This window comes from Apus apus, chromosome 5 (genome assembly GCF_020740795.1).
Source record: "Apus apus isolate bApuApu2 chromosome 5, bApuApu2.pri.cur, whole genome shotgun sequence".
NCBI lineage: Eukaryota > Metazoa > Chordata > Aves > Apodiformes > Apodidae > Apus > Apus apus.
In genome coordinates, this window is record NC_067286.1 from 30,591,488 (window position 1) to 30,605,365 (window position 13,878).

The following is a 13,878-nucleotide window of genomic DNA, read 5'->3' on the forward strand; positions in this document are numbered from 1 at the left end:
CTTTCAGGGTCTTTCTCTCTGTAGGCAACCCATAATTCTGGAACCCTCAGGTTCTATATCAAATTTGAAATTGGCCATTAGACTTTAAAAGTTCTTGGAGACGGAAAGATGCCACAAAGAACAAAATAACATAAGCCCTGTGCCTTTGGAAAGCCTGTCAAAATACACAGTTTTATGTTCTTCATGTAAATTGATTCCTTCTCCAAAGTGCTGATTGCTATGAATTTCCATCTCTTTTGGACAAATAATCAATGTTTTTCAAACTTCAGTGATGCTTCATGTCAAACTGTGACTTTCACAGTTCATATTGCACCAGAAAGCTCTTCTCAATATGGTCAAGAGCACTTAAGATTTCAGCCCAGCTGACTGCCACCAAACCAGATTCTTTTATTTGTTGTCATAGTAAAAAAAGCAAAAGCCTGTACCCCATTATGTTACATGCATGATATTGAAGAGCTGTACATCCAGCCTCTAGAAGAAACTGCACAAAACACCAACAGAACTGTATCAAATTTGGATGCCTCTGTGCTTCTTCCCCAGCATGTGAATTTTGTGTTATTTCAAAAAGCTAAGGGACAACTTGCTAAAAGCCCGAGAAAAAATCTGTCTACTCTGATCTTTTGTGCCCCAAGTTTCATTGGCCCATCTGAGGAGAGGACAGACATGCTCAAGTGAGTGGGAACTGACATATAAGAAGTTTAGTCTCTTTCAGAGTTGACTTCTTAGTAAAGCTGTAAGCAGGGGCATGGAATTTGAGTGTCTCTAACAAGCATTTGCCTGTTAGTAGCTTAGCAGCAATCTCTTTTCAAATGGTTATCATCTCTATGCCATTACCCATGGCTTATTCATCCACTTAAAATTATAAAGTGAAGGTGCTTTTTTGTTTTGTGCTTTTAAGACAAATTCTCTTATGTTCATCTCATTCTTCCCTATATTAGTAGGACCATTCAAAAGACTTGCTGATTCTTTTGGAAAAATGATCCGTGTCTGCTGATCCCTTGTCTAGGGTCAAGAGCTTAAAAATGTCTCTGATGTAGGTCATAAGTAAGAAGAAATTTTATGGAAACAGGAAATGTTGATATTAGAAGCTGTAAAATACCATTTTATTGAAATAGTCTACATTCAGTAGCACTTGAGGATATGTAAGTTGTGGGATTTTGAAAATGTTCAAATTGGCAGTGGTAAGAACAAAAATAAATTCCCCAGAGTGGTAGTACTCTGCAAAATGCAATGCTAATGCTGCTGTTACCAGCAGCATATTAGATCTCCCTTTATTTATATCAACTGCTGTCATTTCCATGAGGAGAGAGAAAATGAGAACAGTTAGAGTGGAATGAGTGGGGAGTGCTAGTCCAAAGTAATTCAGCCAGATTCCTGTTGGTAGTTCATTTTAAGCATTTTATGTGTACTTGAAGCTCAGACTCAATTTGTGTTTTCTCCAGCAGCAGACTCTTAACCACGCCTGAGAGTTTTCTTCCTTCTAAGGCAAACTTCTGAATCAGCAGCTCGTAGTCATCTGGAACCCTTTTCCTGTCATTGTTGCTAACAGCTAGACATAGAAGGTGATTCTTCCCTTCTGAAAAAAACACACCAATATTAATTCTTAGCAACTGTTTTCATGTCTAATCTCATGTTCATGTGAATATCGTGAATGTTGATTTCCAAAGTCCTGTTCAGATACAAGAGCAAAAATGCAGACATTCAAACAGGTGGTTTTAATACTGGTCTCTCCCTTCAGACATCTGAGCACCCAGTGCAGTGTCTGGTCTGATTCTGAATTCAGCACTACACTGGTTCTTGGGGTTATGTTCTGCTTGGAGTTTGTCTTTTGCGGGGAGGGGCAGGGTAGGGAGTGCAAGAGGAGGGAAAATGCAGACTGTCTTAGCTGTGTACTTGTCTCTGCGAATGTGGATGGTTTGGCCTCTCACTAGCTTGTCTCTGAGATTTGATTATCTGGGCTTTTGTTCTTGCAGTGAATGAGTAGAAGGTGTGCTGTTCTAGGAATTACATTTTGCACATCCCCTCGAGCAAAAATCATTGGCCACAATTAACATGGAGTCTTAAGCACATGCAGCATGACACCCCAACCCCTTCCATTTCTTTCCTTTCTGTTCCTTCTTTTTAAAAAGTCTACTCCATTCCCTTAGGATTTCAGCCTTAAAAACTAGAACTTCATAGCAACTTAGGACTTTGCATTTTCTGGTACTATGAAATGACTTTTGCATTTTCTCAATCCTTTTTCTCCACCTTTCAACTAGTCTGGAAAACTGTTGGCTTATTCTTATACTAATAATAAATAGATCAGAGAAAAGTGTTCACAGATAATCATGTAAACATCCTAGTAACGTCAGAGGCCTTGGGCTCCCATTGTCTTGTGCAGAGTACTAGCTGGAATTGAGTTACTTTTTCAAATGTCATGGAAGAGACGTGGTTCTGGGAGTCTGCTCTTGAAGCTTCAGCTGGCACATCTTGCAATAGCTGCAGTCATGAAGTTATGCTTCTGACAGTCTCTTGGTCTCTATCTGAAAACCCATGTTCCTTCTCAGAACTGTATCACCTGGTCTTGCAGAAAAGGACAAAGGAATATATCTGGGTATTGAAGTCTATGTTGTGAGACCAGCAGGAAAAATTGTACCCCAGAGGTGTGCTAACTGGGAAAGAGAGTGGAAGAAATTACTGGCTGCTACAGTGATAGCAGTGGAATGGCAGAAATACCAAATAGTTGGATATTGTGTGGAATGTGATCTATAGAATCAGAATAATAGAATTGTTTTGTTTGGAAAAGACCTTTAAGATCATCAAGTCAAACCATTAACCCAGCACACTGCCAACTAAACCATGTCCCTAAGCATCACATCTGCACATCTTTTAAATACCTCCAGGGATGATGAATTGACCGTGTCCCTGGACAGCCTGTTCAGTGCCTCTTAACACTTTCAGTAAAGAAATTGTTCTTAATATCCAATGCAAACTTCCTCTGGCACAACTTGAGGCCATTACCTCTTGTTCTATCACTTGTTACTTGGGAGAAAAATCCAACCCCCACCTTGCTACAACCTCCTTTCAGGTAATCATAGAAGGCATAAGGTCTCTCAGCCTCCTTTTTTCCAGACTAAACAACCCCCACTCCCTCAGCTGCTCCTCAGAGGACTTGTGCTGTAGGCCCTTCAACAGCTTTGTTGCCCTTCTCTGGAGTTGCTTCAGTGTCCTTCTTGTAGCAAGGGGCCCAAAACTGAACACAGTATTTGAGGTGTGGCCTCACCAATGGTGAGTACAAGGGGACAATCGCCTCCCTAGTCCTGCTGGCCACAGTATTCCTGATGCAGGCCAGGATGCCACTGGCCTTCTTGGCCACCTGGACACACTGCTGGTTCATGTTCAGCAGGCTTTTGACCAACACCTCCAGGTCTTTCTCTGCTGGGCAGCTTTCCAGCCACTTTTTCCTCAGCCTGTAGCATTGCTTGGGGTTGTTGTGACCCAGGTGCAGAACCTGGCACTTGGCCTTGTTGAACCTCGTACAGTTGGCCTTGGCCTTTCAATCCAGCCTGTCCAGATCCCTCTGCAGAACCTTTCTACCCTCAAGCCGATCAACTGGCCCTGCCCAACTTGGTGTCATCTGCAAACTTACTGAGGATGTACTCGATTTCCTCATCCAGATAATTGATAAAGACATTAAACAGAACTGGCACCAGTACTGAGCCCTGGGGAACACCCCTTGTGACCAGCCAGCAAGTGCATTTAAGTCCATTCACCACAAACTTGCAGCCCATTATTTACAACATCAAACTTCTTTAGATGACTTAATCAGTTAATGTTTTTGGTACTTACTGATGGCTGCCTCAGTTGCAAAATTAAACCTGTAAGCACTTCTTCAGAACAGCTGAGATTTGTTATGTGACTAGACATAAATTGCAATGCAGGTGTTTTATTCATTCTTCTTCTCTTAATTTACTCCAGGATACTTTGGCTAAGTGTATTTGATTGGTGCAAATGTCATTAGGCTAGAAAGTGATAATTAAGTGAAGGACTGTTTAGTGCTTTTAAGTAGGTAGGAACAATGTCAATTGGCGATAGTGGGATTGGCGACTGGAGATACTGAGACTCCATCTGGACATGGTCCTGGGCAGTCAGCTGTAGGTGATCCTGCTTGAGCAGGCGGGTTGGAACCAGATGACTTAAAGAGGTCCCTTCCAGCCTCAGCTCTTCTGCATTTCTGTGAACTACTTTAAGATACTTCGCTGATTTCTTTCTTTAAATTCCCCAAATTGTGACCACCTGCATTAATGCAAGTCCATGTGCTTACCTGCGGGTTATGTCTCTCTCTGTGTGGCCTAAGCTTGTTTTCCCGTTCAAGTTTTCATGAAGCTGTGATGTGTGATGGGGTGTAAAGGTTTCAGGTGGACATTTTCCTTACACTGTCCAACTCTCCTGCCCTCTCCCCTTCCCACCCCCCAACCTAGAAACCAGTCCAAATCCACCAAGACAATTATTTGCCTTCTTAAAAAAATGAATCAGAAGAGAGCTCTGGAGGTCATCTGTCTTAGGCTGCTCCTCAGAGTAGAGCATCTTCTAAGTCAGATCAGGTTGCTCACGGAGTTTTCCAGGTAAATTTTGGATTTGCAAGAATGGAGATTCCACTGTCTTTCTGGGGCCAAATTTTAGTGTTTGTTACGCTCCTCCTGGACAAACAGTTCCTTTGTACTCAGCTGGAATTTCCCTTGCTGTAACTTACTGCTTCCTGAGCATCCACTGGATGTCTCTGAGAAGAAGTCTGTCCCCAGCTGCTCTGTATTCCTTCAGGCAGTGGGAGACTGTTAAGGTTCATTCCATCTCTTCGTGTTCTCGTCTTCTGGCTAAATAAGGCTAATTCCCTTTAGGTTTTCCTCACGGATCACATGACTTGAACCTCAGCAGCCCTCCTCCACTCTGTTCAAATCGTTAGTGTCACTCTTGTATCAGAGGGCCCAAACCAGAGACAATACTCCAGGTGTGGCCTCAGAAGTGCCAGGTAAGGGGAGTAAGGCTTTTCTTGATCTCCTGGTTACACTCTTCATAGTGTCACGAGTCCACATCACTGTAAGGGCATTCTAAATTCTGCTATCTCCAAAGCAAGGCAGAGTATACTTGGACCAGTGGTCTTTGCAGGTACCGTGTTCTTTTTTGGGGAGTGACGATACACTAGATTTCCTAGGCAGCTGGCCATTGAGTCTTACAGAATATACAGTACGTACCTCTGCAAATCAGTTTTGAAGCTGATTTGAGGAGTCTCACAGACACTTTGTTCCCTGAGCACACATTACGTGTTTTTTCTGTGTTGTGCCTGGTGCAGGATATCTGAAATCTGTCACTTTGGGGCCTGTCATTGTTGGTAGGTTTGTTTGATTTATGTTGTAAAGCGGTAAATGACTCTCATTGAGAGTTTGTTAGAGCTCATTTGATTTAAAATTAAAAAAAAAAAAGGGGGGGGGGAGGGGTGTTATGGTCATAAATTCAAGACACTGAGCTTTCTGTTTTAGAAGTTTATTTTTCTCTACGTGTCCTAGGTAAACCAGTTGCTGCTTCAACTACATGATTTGGTACTAAATGCTAATAATTGGCAACATCTTTAAACAAGACTTTTTTGCTGTGTAGCGTTGCCTGTGTAACAAAACATATCAGAGGTGCTTTCTTTCTGATTGTTGGGAGGTTGCCTACATGAGCTCTAATTTGTGTAGTTTTGGCACAGTGGCCCAGCTTGCTGTGGGCTAACATTTATGAGCAGTCAAATGAAAGGGAAGCATGTATTCCTGGCACCATCAGGTCAGTTTGGCAGAGGAAAGCTGCCTAAGTGCTTGAACATGTTGCCTATAGCAGAAATAACTTTCTGGTTTGGAAAGGATGGGCCTCTGAGTGATGCAGAACTAGTGTGCACAGGTTTTTAAAGGAACTTTTGTTTGATCAGTGCTTCTTATCTGTCAGAAAACAAGCAGCATTGCATTAGTAAGTGCTTACTCATATCCTACATCCTTAATAATAAGGGAAAAAAGAATGGTTGGATTGTAATAGTAGGAGACCAGAGAAGGGATTTTAGTGGTTGGTTATTGCATTTTTGTGGCTGGAAACATTCAAACACTGCACAAATGTAATTAGCATTGCAGACAGAATATATGCAAATTTTTAGCAGTTTTCTCTGTGTTAGTGTGTATTTTTTGTTTAGTTGTTTCTCAGTTCTGTGCTGTTCCAAGACTTCTCACTGCTTGCTGTTACCCTTTCTGAGGAGTCTATGTATCCCTGGGGAATGAAGCACAAAAAGCAGTTATATTTTAACCAAACAAAACAGAATTTGTCTCCTGTCAAAGGTTAGAAAAGGGACAGACAGACTTGCTCTGTTTCTTTCTTTTTCTCCCTTCCCTCTACCCTAATGATTATAATGAAATGAAAAACCCAGCTTCTTGACTGTATTGATAAAGCAGAAGCCTTAAGTCAGTTGAGGGCTGGAGATTTACACTGTCTACACCAATATAACTGGAACTGGAATCTGCCCTTGGTTCCACTAAGTGTCATCTCATCTTTAATTTGGGAGAGAAATAAATGTCAGAGAGTACAGTTTGTTGGAGAAGAGATATTTGGAGACAAGGCACAGTTTGTGGCCACTCATAACTGAGAGGCGTAAGCTTTTTACCATGTCAAATGTCACCTGTCATTCCAGTGCATGTTTGTATTACATTAAGCTACATCAAATTGCATGCTGCCTAAACTTCTGTACAATAAAGAGATTGCTTATCATTCATGCAGTGTTGAGAAAGGGCAACCTTCATCTCTTCAGGGTAAGTATAACCAAGGAAAAAATTAACAGCATTATAAATGTGCTTTTATAAACCACTTGAGACTTGCTGACAGTGAATGTGTAGCTTTGGGTTTGTTCAGTGTTCAAAATTATCTTCAGTGGCTGACCTTTGATGGTTTCCAGTTGACTGCTGAGTCAGGAACAGAATCATAGGATGATTTGGTTTGGAAGGGACAGTAAAGATCATATAGTTTCAACCCCCCTGCCATGGGCAGGGACATGTTGTGCTTATGTGTAATGGACATGCAAACTCTCTTCTTAGGTATGTGTTTGGTGGAATTTTCCTTGGTAGTTCAGGAAATGAGAAAAAAGGATGAAAGACTTTGACATTAAAAAAAAGACCAGAGTTGCAGACTGGGATATGGGGGTTTGCTCTAGACACACTTTTATTAAAGCCACCAAAATCCATAGCCTTGTTTAGCAAAGAAAACATACACTCTAGGCAGTAGGCATTAGATGCATGAAGCACACTTTAGAATTTTGATCTCTATATGCACACAACATTTTTGTTCTGGTACCTCACCCCTATTTAAGGGTAGGTTGATGAGCAAGGTGCAACAAATTAATATATTTTTCTCATTTTTGTTGGGGGAAACTAGATGAAGAGTAAAACAGCATAATTCACGGAATACTTTGTGGTAAACTTGTTTTGTTTTTACTCCTAACAGTACATTCTTTCGGGCTCTGATGACTTCAATTTGTACATGTGGAGGATTCCTCCAGATCCAGAAGCAGGTAAGTTTTGTTGGTTTGGAATTTGGGGGAGAGGAGGCAACTCTGACTAATAGTTCACTGAAAAACTTATGATCTGTTACTAAGAAATTTCATCTCATAATGAAATTTTCAGCATAAAATAGTGCTGGGTTTGCAGGTTCCTCCTTACATCTCCAGTCCATTGGCCTCTTCCTCTCTTTCTTTCCTCTTACACCAAACCCCTCCCACTGATTTCTAATGCAGAGCAGTTATGCTCTCTTACTTTCTGGGTGGAAGAGCACTATCAGCAGGTGGAAATGACCACTTCTGACTCATTTCTGACCCTTACCAGTGCTGGGGCAGACATGCTAAGCAAGTAGCACTGTCTCAGTTCTGTGTGAAGGTATAGGAGAGGGGTATTCTTTGAATCAAGAAAAGCAATACTGCCGGGGGGTGGGAGTGTAACAGTTGTGTTGCAGATGCCACAGCTGGTCAGTGCCTAATTTGATATCATCTGGTGTTGTGTAGGGCTTGGCAATGTGACATCATACACTGTTATCTCTAAGCCATACAATGTCAGCATGTCTCTTTTGTTGAAATAAATCACTGTGCTCCTCTAGAAGGGTGTTAAATGTTGAATGAAAGACTAAAGACTTCAGAAAAATGTACTACCGCTTCTAGTTTTAACAACTCTGGCAGTTTAAACTATATTCTAGTGGTATTAAGTGCAACCGAGTGCTATCCTGTGGTCTCAGGTGCTTTAGCAGTAGTGAGAGCAAATTACAAGCTGTGTTGGAGGTTAAATGAAAATATTTTCGTATTCGAAGGCTGTTCATCACAGCTGTGTAATCCACAGCTGAGAGGATGACTAGCTTCTTAGAGGTTTGGATAACAGCACATTTTTGAGGAAAATGCCGTTCTAATTTTGGATTGTTTACTTAACCAACAGTTCATGTTGCAGTCCAGAAGTCCTGAAGATGGTCCTGCTAAATAGACCAGTTCCTTGGCCTTCTATCTTTGTGTAGGGTCTATAGAGACTTCTGCCCACTTTCCTTTTAGTTGATATGGTTTCCTTTTAGATTTGACACTGTTTTACTGCTACTTACAGAATTTCCTCTTAGTTAAAACAAAGGTTACATAAATTTAAATTAGTTACTTACCTGTAAGTTGCAATGTGTGGACTGTAGGCTTCCATTTTATGCATGTTACTATACTTCTGACTCCATTTGTAAATTCTGGTTTGGGGATTTTGTGTTTATCTGGTTGTGATGGTCTTAAAGGTTTTTTTTCCCTGGTAGCTGCAGTTGACAAACTTTTTATTTGGGGCCTTTCCACAAAGAGTGATAGCTAAAGTTACCACAAAATAGTATTAGACATGTTTTTGGTCAGCTTTTTTGTTTGTTATTCTTGTAATATGAGGAAGGGTGTCCTTACACTTGCAACATTTCAGTTACAAAATTACTTACTTAATGTCAATTGCCCTCAGTGGTTGCTTAATGGCTCAGAAGATCCTGTAGTAGGAAGGTGTATGTCTTAGTCTCTTGTAACATAAGGAGTTTTCTTGTTGAAATATTTTAGCAAAGCTAATGAGCTTTGTTTGTTAGACCTAAAGATTTGACTTCTGTGGCAAATAAATCGTCAGCCATCCAAATCACCTGTGATAACCTTATTGAAGCTTTTTTTGTTCATTCAGCCCTTCTTGAATGGTTGTGCTTGTTTTGAATGTGATGAAATATCCTTTCTTGAATCTCTTCCTGTGGTTCAGAATGGTTATCCAGCTGGAGAGGTTGCTTGTACTTCCTTCTTGGAGAAAGAGTCTTGCTGTAGGGATGTGGTGACTTTAGAAATCTGGTTCAATGGAAAACTCTTTGTACTCATGTTCTAGCTTAAAATACAAATGTCTTTGGGTCTGTGGTCTGAGGGGTCTGGGATGTGGTCTTTCATTTAAAATATTGTACAAACTAGGGAGGGTGATGTAGTGTCCTGTACTGGTCATTGGTATTTTAAATGAAAATATCTCTTTAATTTATTTCTACCTTTGGTTTGAATTCAGACATCATGTTGCTATAAATATTTATGGTATTGCTACCTTAAATTATATGAGCTGTTTGTAAATAGCAACTTTTTTACAAGCCTAAAACTTTTTACAGAGCTGCATCCTTAACAGCACCTCTGAAATAAATTTTACTTCAGTACAGGTGCAGCAAGTACTAGCTACCTAATAGTTAGCAACATTGCTAAACAGAAGATGAGGGAAAGTGGAAAGAAACACACCAGTCAGACAATTACAAACATATTTCAAGTTGGCAGAATGCAGTTACCTGTGTTGGTCTTTTTCCAGGAAAATGGAACAAATTCTGCTGTTTTTTGAAAATGATAATAATTTAGAAGTGTCCTGTCAGCTGGTTGCATCAAGTCATTTTCCCTCTACTGGAAACTCTGCTAGTCGTTTTGTTTGGTCCAGTTATTAGACAGGATTTACTTCTGGGTGGGAAGGTTGGTGAAAAAAGTTATTTACTAAATTACTTAGGAATCTATTCTGTTGAAGAGTTTTATTGTCTGTCTCCCTCCACAATCTTAGATTATTCTGAATAGGCCAGGGTTTCCTGTGCCAGAAGGTCGGTTGCTTTTTTACCACCTTTTTCCCTTTCTTGAAGATGGAGCAGTTTGTTCATTTTTCCACTTTCTTCTCCATCCAAGTACTACCCAGCTTTCCACCGTACTTCAAAAGTAATTACAGATTGGTGAATTCGTTAGTCAGTTTCCTCTTTCAAGTATATATCCCAGTTTTCTTCAGAGGCACAGTTTCTAGCAGAATTAATACATTAGTCTGGCAGAAGAAAAGCAGTCCTGAGTTTCCACAGCTTTTACATTACTCCAATGCAAATGAGAAATGGGAAGAGACATCAGCTCTATGTGACCTGCCCAGCAAGACTGTTAGCATATAAGCACTTCAGGCAGTATTTAAACCCAACTCCCATAAACATGGTCTCTTAGCTGATAAAGAATCCCTGTTCAAGACAGAACCTGTCATGTCTTGTGGGGTAATAAAGGGCTTAGTAGACCAAATGTTTTGCAAAAATGGAATTTACATTCCTCACCCACTACTCTGAATCATCTTTGCAACTCGGAGCTTGTCTCTCGCTTTTGAAATATTGCTTGAAGATGCTATGTGAGGAATATGTTATTTATGTGTGATTGAGAAGACAGTGGGAATCCTTCCATTTACGTGAGCAGGCTGTCACTAGACTTCTGGAAAACTTCACTAAATCAGAATGGCAAACTGCATTTCAAAACCTCTTTTTAATGATGTCTGTGACTGTAACTGCTAGCAGGGAGGTGCCTGTCATTGTGGTCCAGTTACTAAACTAATTGCAGCAATTTTCAGCAGAACTAATGCAATTTTTCTTTTCCTTTTTTTTTTTTTCCTTGTTAATTGTAAATGCAGACACCTCTTTAGGCTTGAAGAATTCAGCAACAGATCTTTTCACAACATTTGAACAGAGTTATCTCATTGGAGACAGCTTGTGGTTTAAGCTCTCAAAGTTCAAGGCTGATAAGTGAAGATGAATAATAGATGATTGTTTCTTAATGTCATTAGCTATTTTTGAGATTTTTATAGATGCACATGCATTGCACATGTATGCATTTGTATATATTCACCAGTTGGGTTGGGGTGGGGGAAGCCATCTGGTATAATGGAGAGCATGTTCTGGAAGGTTTGTAATTTTTTAAAAACTGATTTTTCTGAGGCATGGTCTAGGGATCTAAACTATTTAACTTGTAGGCCTGTAGTTTGTCTCTTCCTTCAGTGTGCCCATGGAGCAGTTTAACAGATTATCACAGCAAGTAAGTGGTGGGGCAGTGTGGAAGAAGTTCTCATGTTCAATGGAGTTTAGGCTGGTTTCCACCAGAAACCTGCAGAAATGTCCTGGCTAGATTACTTCTATCAGAAAAAAAAAAGGCAGTGTTGAGTGCTTTGTGGTGCTGTAGCCAAGCAGAAGATGATTCAGAATCTGAGTGTTTCTCTCAGTGGCCTTAGCAGGTATCTAATTCAGCACTAGAAAGCTGAAGATAACACTGAATGCTGGGTGGGGCTGAAGAAGCCTTAGTACCCAGCAGCTAGCCATCTGACTGTGCCAAAGCGCCTTCCTCTTTATTGTACTGAATGTATTTGCAGCTACCAGTACAAAATAAATGTACAGGCAAACAGTTTTCACACCTCGGTTTTCAAGAGCTATCAGTTGTGTGATAATTTCACTTATTTTATGGACCTTGGAGTCCAGGTGGCCAACGAGTTACCCATGGGCCAGCAATGTGCCCTTGTGGCCTAGAAGGCCAGTGGTATCCTGGGGTGCATTGAGAAGAGTGTGTCCAGCAGGTTGGGGGAGGTTGTCCTCCCCCTGTACTCTCCCTAGTGAGACCCCGACTGATGTATTGTGTGCAGTTCTGGGCTCCCTAGTTCAAGAGTGACAGGGATTTACTTGAGGAAGTCCAATGGAGAGATACAAGGATGATTAAGGGACTGGAACACCTGCCTTATGAGGAAAGGCTGAGAGACCTGGGACTGTTTAGTCTAGAGAAGAGAAGACCAAGAGGGATTTTATGGATGTATATAAATATCTAAAGAGTGGGTGTCAAGAAGGATGGGCCAATCTCTTTTCAGTTGTGCTCTGTGATAAGATGAGGGGCAAGGGATGCCAGCTGGAGCACAGGAAGTTCCACCTCAACATGAGGAAGAACTTCTTTACTGCAAGGGTTACAGAGCACTGAAACAGACTGACCAGAGAGGCTGTGGAGTCTCCTCCACTTTCAAGACCCGTCTGGATGTGTTTCTGAGTGACCTGCCCTAGATTCTGTGGTGGTCTTGCTCTGGCAGGGGGGTTGAACTCAATGCTCTCCAGAGGTCCCTTCCAACCCCTAACATTTTGTGATTCCCTTTATGTTAAGAATTCATAGTTGTTGGTGCTAACTTCCATGATTTCAGTAACATTGTAAAAAGCATTGTTATCTGTGCAGTTAAACACACCCAAAGAACAATCTCTCTCAGACCAGGAGAAGGGACAGAGTGGAAGGGGTGTGCCAGAGTTGTATTTCTGTAGTAATTTTGTCTTAGCTTTTGTATTGTTGTTAAGCTCTACTGGTGATAACAACTGTGGGAGGACTGGTACAGATAAGGTGTAGATAGATGTGGCAGATATTTTGCAGCAACAAAAGAAGGGAGAAATACACATCCAGAAATAGTCACTACCACTACAACTTTTCACATATTCTTTAGATGTTTAAATTATTATTTTTTTTTACTGGATTTTGGAACCTCTGCAGAGGTACAAGAGCACCACAGGGCTGGTTCTAGGCCTAAGTTAGGCTACGTGGGTGATTGCCTGGAAGAGCAGGTTACTTGAGGCAGGTGCTGAGGCCAGCCCACTGCTCCCTGTGCTTACCCTAAAGCTCTTCAAGGGCACACTGATCTGTTCACCTGGCCTGGGAGGTAGAGGGTGGGTTCAAAGCTGATGAAGGAAGCAGTCTGCGGGTGGAAGTGGAGCTGGTTTCTTATGGGCAGGCTTTGCTTTCTCTTGTAGTAGCAGATGTACTAAGCTGGAGTCCTCTGGTGCCTCCTCCAAACTGTCTCCTCTTAACTATGCCAGAAGGAGAAAGGAACTTGGCCAACCCTTGCTGTTTTCACCCCATATTTTATGTGACCCAGGTCGGTTTTTCCTGTTGCTGCTGGGAAACTTTGAAGTTGCTCTGGCTGCTGCCAGAGCTGGAATCAGATTGCTGATCCCACTGGGAGGGATGCTGCAGGGCCCTGTGCTGTCTGGGCAAGGTGCTAGTGTTTAAATCTAGCTTCTCTAGAGACAATCTCTGAGGAGCAAAGCCATCTGCTGACACGCATTGAATGAATGTGTGCACACAAATACAGGTGTGAGAGAGGCTTTTTAAGGAGTCTAAACAGGATTTGCTGCACTGAAGGCAGAGGCCCCATATGCTGTGGACGTTTGCTTGCATTGAGCTGTGCATTTGTTTCCCAGACTATGGTATCTCGCTTCCGTTAGCGCATCATGACCTCATAGGATTCAAATGCAGGACTGTGGCCTAGGGTCTAAATGTGGATTATTATTAATGAAAACTAAATTAATTTTAAACAAGCTACTGTAGTGCCAAGTACTACAGTGGAATGGTATGCTGTGGCACACTGGCAGCAGCTGCAAATATCTGGTTCTTCTCAGGAGTTTTCAGCACTTTGAGTAATTCACAAGGTTTGTATTGAAGTTATGCTTTAGTCTGTGGAATGTCTTTCTACCTTATATGAACAACCAGTGGGACTTCTTTCTCTCTAGGACACTGAAAAAGGACTT

The 13,878-nt window shown here is 41.4% G+C and overlaps 1 protein-coding gene across 5 annotated transcripts in view; it reads left to right on the forward strand.

The window, feature by feature from the left end:
• The window catches only part of DCAF5 (DDB1 and CUL4 associated factor 5), a 76,699-nt gene that overhangs the window by 48,106 nt on the left and 14,715 nt on the right, over nucleotides 1-13,878 (forward strand). For all 5 annotated transcript variants that reach the window (XM_051621598.1, XM_051621602.1, XM_051621601.1 and 2 more), the window contains exon 7: nucleotides 7,495-7,561. In XM_051621598.1, the coding sequence (XP_051477558.1) occupies nucleotides 7,495-7,561 (67 nt within the window). The remainder of the gene's footprint in view (nucleotides 1-7,494; nucleotides 7,562-13,878) is intronic.